The sequence below is a fragment of the Castor canadensis genome, chromosome 19 (assembly GCF_047511655.1).
Source record: "Castor canadensis chromosome 19, mCasCan1.hap1v2, whole genome shotgun sequence".
Lineage (NCBI taxonomy): Eukaryota > Metazoa > Chordata > Mammalia > Rodentia > Castoridae > Castor > Castor canadensis.
This window is the reverse complement of record NC_133404.1, coordinates 42,950,559-42,959,522: the sequence shown is the minus strand read 5'-3', so window position 1 is coordinate 42,959,522 and position 8,964 is coordinate 42,950,559. Positions and strand designations below refer to the sequence as shown.

The 8,964-nt window shown below is 48.6% G+C and overlaps 1 protein-coding gene across 4 annotated transcripts in view; it reads left to right on the top strand.

Moving 5' to 3' along the window:
• The first annotated feature begins 252 nt into the window (after nucleotides 1–252).
• The window catches only part of Cpeb1 (cytoplasmic polyadenylation element binding protein 1), a 78,630-nt gene continuing 69,918 nt past the window's right edge, over nucleotides 253–8,964 (top strand). For 2 of the 4 annotated variants that reach the window (XM_074061469.1, XM_074061468.1), the window contains exon 1: nucleotides 695–795. In XM_074061469.1, the coding sequence (XP_073917570.1) occupies nucleotides 742–795 (54 nt within the window). In that variant the 5' untranslated portion in view covers nucleotides 695–741. Of the gene's footprint in view, nucleotides 421–583; nucleotides 638–694; nucleotides 796–8,964 lie in introns of those variants that run through there. The other 2 variants (XM_074061472.1, XM_074061473.1) reach the window with 2 other exon arrangements.

The following is an 8,964-nucleotide window of genomic DNA, read 5'->3' as shown; positions in this document are numbered from 1 at the left end:
GGGGCCGCCGCAGCTAACGGTCCGCGCGCAGCCTCGCCAGCGCCCCTCCCCCCCGCGCGCGTCCCGGGCGGGGCGCGGGTCACATGTCCGCGGGCGTGGGGCCTCGTGGAGGGGTGGAGGGCGAGGGGGGCAGGGAGCCTCCTCGTGACTCAGGGCCTTTGGGCTTAAAGGCGCCGCGGCCCTCGGGGGCGGCCGCTGGGGCTTCCAAGCTGCGCTGCAGACTCTCAGTAGTCTCGAACGCATGTCCAAACGGCTCTGGCCAGACGGGAGTCCCTCGCTGCCGTCGCACGTGAGACCCGAAGCCACCAGCGCTGGAAGCTCACGTCCCACGCGAGTCTCGTTCGCACCTGGCGGGAGGCGGAGGCGGGTGGGGCTGCTGGCGTCGCAGGGCTCCCCGGGGCAGCAGCACCGACGGCGTGGGTACGGCCCCTTTAAGGCGCAGGGACGGGGCCCTCGTGCCGGGTGCGAGCGCGGCCCCAGCCCGGGGCGGTCACGTGGCTTCACACGTTCGGCTCTGGGGCCGCGTCCGGGCGGTGGGCGGGGCCCGCGGGGGGGGAGGGACGCGCGCACGGGTGGGCGGCGGGGCACGTGCGACGGCGCTTCGAGCCCGGGAGTCCCGCGGCCTGGTGTCTTTGAGGTGCGTCCCGGGGAGGGGGCGCCGTGCAGGCCGCGTGGGGGGCGCAGGCGTGGAGTCGCCCGGCCGCGCCAGAGGGCCGCGCCGCGGCCTGGCGAGACGCATGCATGTGGCCCCTTCGGGGGCGCCCCGACTTCCTCTGGAGTCCACGACTGAGCCAGGTGCCCTGGGAGGTCGGGGGGCGGGTGGTGCGGCCTCCGGCTCCGCCTCAGGTTCGGAGAGGGGGTTGGCGGGAGGCGGGGCGGCCCCCGAGTGGTGCCTGGCTGGTTCCCGACGGCCCGTCTGGGGTCCTTATGGGAGCGGGAGCTGGGTGAGGAAGAGGGTCCCACGGGGCGTCGTGCCCGGGCTGCTTGTCGCGTTGGCTCCCCGCGGTCCGGTGGAGGCGGACGGGGCGCCGGTGCTTGGAGGGTCCGGCCAGGCCGCGGCCGCCATAGGCGGCCTTAGAGGGGGCGGGCGCGCGCCCGGGCCCTGCAGCGTCGTGCGCGCGCCCCGTTTTGAGGGGCGCCGGAACCCCGAGTGCGGGCCGCCGCGCCCCGTCTCCCTGGCTACCGCGGCGGCCCGCGCTCGGACTGAGGGACCCGCCGGGCGGGGTGCCGGAGGCCGGCCGGGTCCAAGCCGCCCGTCTGTCCCTGTGGCCCTGCCCAGTGGGCTTGTCACAGGTGGGACAGGGACGCACCGTCGGCCTCCGCAGCCAGTTTGGGGCCCGGGCCGCCGGGAGCTGCTCCCTCGCTCACTTTTCTGCAGCACTGGGTCTTGAACTCGGGCCTGGCATCAGTGTTCCTTCCAGCACTGGCGCCACGCCTCCCTCCAGTCCTCAGTCTTGTTTTTAATCCTGAAAGTGGGCTGCAGGCCCGAGGCGACCTATCAGCACAGGAAGGGGAAGGCAGCCTGCCTGTGACATACAGAGCAAAAGGGCCGGCGCTAGCCCACTGTGGCCGCGTCGCCCAGAGTGGGTGGGCTCTGATTCCTAACCAAGCTGGCGACCCGTTTTAAGGAATCCTTTGACTCTTAAGTGTAGCAGTTAAAATTTTAACAAACTATGAGCGAATGTAAAGTGGCTTTGAATGTTGGATTCACCCTGAGGACTTGTTCGGGATCTGTCTGGAGAGGGTTTTTGCTCTGCTTTGCAGATGAGGAAACAGCTGAAATACAAGGCTACGGAGGGATGAAATTGGATGCTGGGTCTTTCTGGTGCCCTAGTCCAGTCTATTAGTTCTGGCAGGCCACAAGATCGAAGGGATATTGGTGCTAGGCAGTGGTCTGGGGGTCGGGCCCACTTACAGGATGAACTTAGCTACGCTGCAATAATGTCTTGTTGCTGTAAAAATCAGCGTGGGTCTTCTGAGCGCCAGTAGGGTAGTGCTGATCCTCAGGAAGAATGTGCTGCGTCTGTCATTCCGTGTCAGAGCAGTTAGCTAATCCTGAGAGAGGTCTGGAGAAAGCAGACTCCTCCCTCTGGGAGTTTTAAATTCGCACTACAGATGTAATTTCCAATGAGTTTTGTTACTGGGATTTAAACTCCTGTGGGGATTATGATGCCACCATCATGTGTAATCTGTCTTTAAGGTGTGCGGAGGCTGTTCTTGCCTAAGTGGGGCTGAGCTGCACCTACAGTAGTTCAGGAGGACACTTAGGCACCGGTGACCTTTGAGTTCTGTTTCACTTTTGGTGCTCCTTCATGGTTGGAGCAGCCCTAGATTACAGTGAGTCAACACTCCTTGTTTTGATTTTTAAGGCATTTTGTACTGACTTCCCTTTGAGGTAACTGGAGAATCCCCAGAAAGGCAGGTCTGAAGATTGACTTGTGTGCTAGAAATGGGTCACTGTAGACTCTTGGGAGTAACTTTACTAATAGATTACTGGCTTCTTTATTCTAGACTAGTTAAACATGCTGTGCCATCTCGAATGGGCTTAGCACCATGCTTGCAGTCTTTGATAAAGGTGTGAGTGGCTTTCCTCTGTTAGAGCAGTTACCTTGAGGCAAGGTAAGGTTGGCGGGTTGGGTGTGTCTTTTGATAGAACAATTAATCTTCTACTTAACACCTGTGCTCTCAGCATTTTGGATTGTGCTTATGGGTGCTGGCTCTGACATCATCTGCTCCTGAGTTGGCCCTTTCTCCTGAGATTTTTTTTTTTTTTTTTAAAGCTGCAGTCTTGGAATTGCTCAAAAGGGACCTGTTTCCTAGATGTAATTTGGAGTTAACACCAAGCCCGGGTTATAATTTCCGACTCCCTCTCTTAACGGACAAAAAAAAAAATTAAGCTTAGAATGAAAGATGATTGCTTTAAATTTTTGCAGTGATTGGGTGATAGAGCCAGAATTGGAGCTCACATATCCTCATTTCTAGACTAGTGTTATTTCTAGGATTCATGACTGTCATTTTGTTTTCTGTTTCCACTTGATTCATAAGACACTGTGGCTTCCTACTTTTTCCTTTCTTTTTTCTTATATTGTCTTGCCTTAGCACTTTAAGGCGTTCCTTTTCTTGCTCAGTGGTACATTCCCTGTGATTCTGTCTGTTGGATAATTTCTGTGCCTTCATACAGGGGCCGATGTCCTGTAGTGTACCAGTTTTCTGTGACGAAGTTTCAGGCTGAGTCCTTTCCATCCTGGGAGTTCTCAAGACCTGACATTCTGATTGGGCTGCAGAATGTGTTTGTCTGTCTGATGCATGTGGAACCCAGCAAATTTCTGATTCTAAAAAGAGAATCGGTTTCTTCCCTATCCTCATCTCCTGAATCTGATCCAGTTTGATCACTTCACCCAATTACTCCCTTTTTTCAACTAGCGTCCTCTTGGGAGCAAGACCTGTGTTTGGGTGTTTTTTTTTTGGTTTTCCCAATGAGGTAAGTACCTCATTGTAGCTTTTCTTCTGAAACTTCTTCCCAGTTTCTGTAACTATATAAAGCCTTAAATCCCTTCTACTTTTGTTATTGCCCTGTATCCTTTTCTTCCTTCTCCTTTCCCATTGCTAGTTCACTAGTTCAGATGTCCCTTACTTGAATATTTCTTTTTTTTAGATGGTACAGTGGTTGAACTCATGGCTGGTACTTCACTCTACCACTGGAGTCACTGCCCCCAGCCCTTTTCACTTTAATTTGTTTTTCAGATAAGACTGTGATTCTTCTGCCTCTGCCTTCCAAATAGCTTGGGCTATAGGCGTTAGCCACCATACCCAGCCTGCATACCTTTTCATTCTCCTCCTCAAGTGTTTGTTTTCACCTGCCACTCTGTGTGGAGCTCCGCCATGCTAGTGTTCTCCTTGCTTGTGGCCCTTGTCCTGAATGAATTGAATCTCCCAAGCTGGTTAGTAAGTTCTGTTTTTTTTTTGTTTTGTTTTGTTTTTTGTATTTGTTTTATGGTTAGTAAGTTCTGGAAGAGAGAGACGTTTCCTGGCTCTTTCCTGTCCACACTCTCTCAAGATAAAGACAAATACTCGCTCACCAATTCTGTCCCTTCTCCCTGCCAAAGCTCTGTTCAGTCATTTTAGGATTTGGGGTTTTAAGTTTGGACCAGAAACTATTTCACTTAAACAAAAGCCACAGAACCTATGAGCAATACAGTATGGTGCTTGGAAACTCAAAGATTAACAGGATTACCATCATACCTTAATGCTTTCTCAGCACACACCAGAGGCTGGCCACTCCACACTGGGGATAAATGAGAGAGTGTCAGCTTTCAAGGAATTGATGGTCTAGTAGAAACACACAAATAAGTTACATCCTGTATTGTAAACCCCAAAATAAATATATACAGACATAACATGGATTATAGGCAGCAAAAGAATGAAAGTTTTTGCCAAAATGGGCTTGGTAGGGTGAAGGGAGGACATCCTGGGCAAAAGGAACAACTTGTACAAAGACAAGGAGGTGTGAAACAGCTGCTTCTAGGCAGTTAAGTACGACATTGCTGGAATTTGGAGTGCAAAGGCGGTATTCTTAGACCTAGGAGTCACACGCGTGTTCCTGTGTGTAAGAGGAATGAGTGCAAATGACGCTGAAAAGGTGTGCGCAGGAATAGTCATAGCAGCCTTACTCATCATGTTAAAAATCTGAAGACCAAAACCAAATGCTCATCGTTCCGGTTAGACAGCTTGCTAAGAGGATCCACAGGATTTAGCCTATGACTGTGCTCAAGCTAAGGTTTACTACAGCTGAACAATACAGAGAAAAACCATGAAAGGGAAAAGGTATACAGGATAAACTCTGGGTGGACCAGATTCAAGCTTTAAAGGGTCCTGTGCTGGGAGAGTCACATAGGACACAGGTAAGTTAACCTATGACCCACAGTACATGGAAAATGTTGTCAGCTACAGAAACTTGTTAGAAGGTTGATGCTTGGGGCCTGTGGTTTTTCTTGTAGTCATTGTCATCATTGTTGGGAAGCTTTGGGTTTTTTTTGTTTGTTTCAGCTTGGTCAGCCGGGTAGCATCTGCCTGTGTATAACAAAATTCCATACTCCAGGAAGAAAGCAGATATTTGGCATAAACCATACTGTTTGTCCAGATGAGGTGTAATAAGTCCGTCTTCTCAGTAATGGGAATAGTGAGCACTCAAGATCCAAGTTCCCAGATACCAACCAAGATGGCAGGCAGACCTGCTATTTTATTTTGACTCTTTTGCATACCCCTAAGTTGGAGTATGAATAAACTGTTTTACAACCACATGTGTACCATATCACACAGTAATGAAACCTACTGACTGCATATACTACAACAGGTAGAAATCCCATACTAAGTAGACAGAAAGCCAGACCTAAAGAAGTTACCTTTATATGATTCCATTTGTAAGAAGTTCCCAATTAGGCAAAACTAAGAGGACAACAGAAGTCTGGGTCGTTGACCCTGGTGAGGGGCCAGGGTAGATCGTAGAGTGGGAAAGGGCAGGGGGACCCATAGAGTGAGGAAATGCACACAGAAAAGCGAGTAAGCTGTATGTTGACAGCTAGTACCCTGCACAGCGTCACTCCAAAGTTAGAACAGTAAGCCTGTGGGGAAGCCAGACATGAAGGGATTTTTTTTTTTTGAATGTCATAGCTAAGAAGCTTTGCTTTTATGACAGTATTTCTCAAGGCTAAGTCTTTGCTGGGACCCCTGGAGGTCTCCCAAACACTTTAAGAAGTCCAGAGTAAAAACTCCTAATTCCTAGACACCAGTTGGGTTTTTAACTGTTGTTGACCTTTATACTGGTGCTGCAGAGGCCATGGGGTGGGTGAGACTGTTGGCATCTCAGCAGGAGTCACTTAGTGCCATGAAGCTGTAGAAGCCACCACGCTGTTCATTTGTGCTGCAAGTTCCCCAACAAGCCAGTTTCGAATAGGTTGGCCTGGAGGAAGCAACAGAGAGATGAGTTTATTAAGTCTTGATCTGAGTGTGTTCCATGGTACTGTGTGACAAGGGGAAGTAAGTGGAGAGCAGTCTTGCTTCACAGAGTAGTATGGTGATTGTCAGAATATTTCTGCAATATTCGAGGAAAATAGGACTTTTTTTTTTCCCTACAGAAAAAAAGTCCCCCCCCCTTTTTTTTTTTTTTTTTGTTAACATGAAAGAACAACTGGCAAGTTGCAGTTACTCAACCTGGGGTATTTGGTAACATTTTCTTGAAAATGGACAAAATAAGCCAGTCACATCATAAAAAATGACTGACAGTATTTGTACCCAGTGATAAAAATTGAGCCTGAAAGAAAGAAGTTAGAGTTTTGGGAAGTATTTGATACCTTTTCCAGTATATTTAGCTGGTGTGCCCATATTTGGAGTACCTAGACAACTTGGTGAACTGGCATTTGTCAAATGACAAACATAGGCTGTTACAAAGTCAGAGGTGGGCAGGAGCCACTCAGAGCACAGGTGGACTCCAGCATGTGAAGAGCACTTACGTGGCCTCAGACTCCATGCTGCTGCTCACCTTTAATGAAGCTTCCACTTGAGAGGTTGGGCACCCTGTCAAGCAGGAAGACTCACCGTTGTCTGAAAATTTCCTTCCCTTTCCAATTACTTGAGACTGTTATTCATGTACTTCAACCAAAACAACACATGGCAACAGATTGAATTCAGAAGCAGATAAGAAATCCAGCTATCTTTGCAAAAACGTCAGAGAATGTTACTCTTTTCAGTATTTTTTGTTTTGGAAAATTGTTATTTGTGTTAATATGTAATGGGTTTTTAAATGTTTACTTTTTTCAGTTTTAATTTTTAATGGGTAAATTTTTATAGACATGACCCATCTGCGCAAAAAAGAATTCTTGAGGTGCTCAATAATTTTAAGAGTATAAAGGATCCTGAGGCCAAAGTATTTGAGAATCAATGTCATTAGGAGTAGGTGATCAGATTTGCACTTCTCAAAGATCTGGCTCATAGGAACAGCAGTGAAAATACCCTGAAAGACTCAGGAAATGTACGTTGTATTTGGGATTTACTTCTGAATGTTATCCCTCAGTTAAAATAGGAGTAAACTGGTGGTGATTTGGCCTAGCCACTATACTGAAGCCAGACCATGGCAGTTGTTTTTGTTTTGGCTCAGGAGCATGGCATGTGAACTTGGTAAAAAGTGTTTTGGAATACCATGTGTGGGAAGGGGGAGAGGCGTCTGGCACCACGCTCCAAGATTAAGAGAGATGAGTAGGGGTAAGGTGACAGACAGTGGCTTCTCTGCAGAAGCTGGAGGAAAGACAGACCAGGCTGACTGTGAGAGCAGGAGGTGTACAGGTGAGACACAGGCAGAGTTGAACTGCGTGTTCAGGGACAGCTGATGGAGAAAAGTGGACTTCAGAATTGCTCTTTGCATAGATATAGAAGGAGGCTGGTAACCTGAGAGAAAGGATAATAAGAGGAGCCATGTCAGGTTGACTAGGGCAAGTTCAGGGCCTCGATGACCACTTCTCCAGAGCTTTTGCTGTCAATACTACGTTGTGCTCACATTTCGAATGAAAAGATGTGCCTAAAGAAATTGAAAATCTTGGTCGGAGTCACCCAGTTGATAGAGCACTAGGGCTCAAGTCACAATCCCACACTCCTCCTTCCTCCTGTATCAGGGCAGCTTGAGGAAGGGCATCTGGAGATGGATGCCAGGTCAGGGAACAGCTCTGAAACAGTTCTGGAGCCTTTACTTTTTGTTCATGAAAACTTGCCTCTGGTCAAAATTGAAACCCAAATCCTGAAATGATTTTGAGTGACTGAGAATTTTAACATAAGACATAGAATTAGTGAGTGAATACTTACCTTGTTCTTTCTAAAGCTTAAGAAATGTGTCACTGCTATTGGTGGGGGTTGTTGTGATCAGGTAGTGAGAGTACCTCTGGCAGCAGCGTGATGTGGTCTAGTCTTCATGTGCATGTGTGCAGAGTGCCTGCCAGTGCACTGGCCCTGTGCTGGAGCTGCTGAGATACAAGCCCTGGAGGGCTTTGTAGGGTCCAGGTGGAGAGCAGTAATGGATGCAGCTAACAGTGTGACTGCTCAGTGTTGACAGCAGCTGCAGTTACATGCCCTCAATATTCTTGAACAGGCCTGGTATTAAATATCCCCTTAACGTTCTCACAAACTTGTTCTGGAAATGGTATTATTTATTTTTCCAGACTGAGTTTAGTAGAACTTGAAAGATGTACCCTGTGGAAACTTAAGGATAACCATGGGTGGGTGTGAGGGAGGGCAGGAGAAAGTGGCTACTGGATCAAGTGCAGTTGTGTAGGGTCATAGGGTAATATGCTGGCAGAACATTGTGGATTGAGAGGATGAGCAGAAGGTCAGGCAAAGACTGGCCTTTCTGGAAGGCCAGTGGTAGAGCAGAAGGAAGGTGTAATGGATTTTAAGATGGGAAGTCTTGAGCATATTTTAAAAAGTCAGTCTCAAGGGACAGAACCAGTGGAAAAGAGTAAGAGAGTCCATGTGGCATCTCATAGATTTTCTCTCCCTTCTGATGGTGGAGGTAAGGACTGCAGCCTGGTCTTATTTATTTATTCCCATTGAAGCTCCCTGACCTGCTGTTGGAGCACAGGTTACTGTGTCCTCTGTGTGCTGGTCTCTGCCTACTGTGCTCTTTCCTCTTCGTGCTGCTTATTGAAATTCTGCTTCTGCATTATTCGCTACCTGAGAGGTTTGAGTTGTGAGACTCACTCCACCTTCTCTTTAGTACTTTGTGCTTTCCTTAGACTTCACGTAGGTGACAATTTACTTCTCATGCTTAACCAATTTTATCTTTTACCCATTCCTGTGATCCTAACATCCAAACTAGCAATTGCTCAGTATTGATAAAATGGTAGATTAAGCCATGCGAAATTGACATTTTCTTGGTTGAAAAAGGTAGAAAATTGGCAATTTCATGTGAGCCAACCTAAT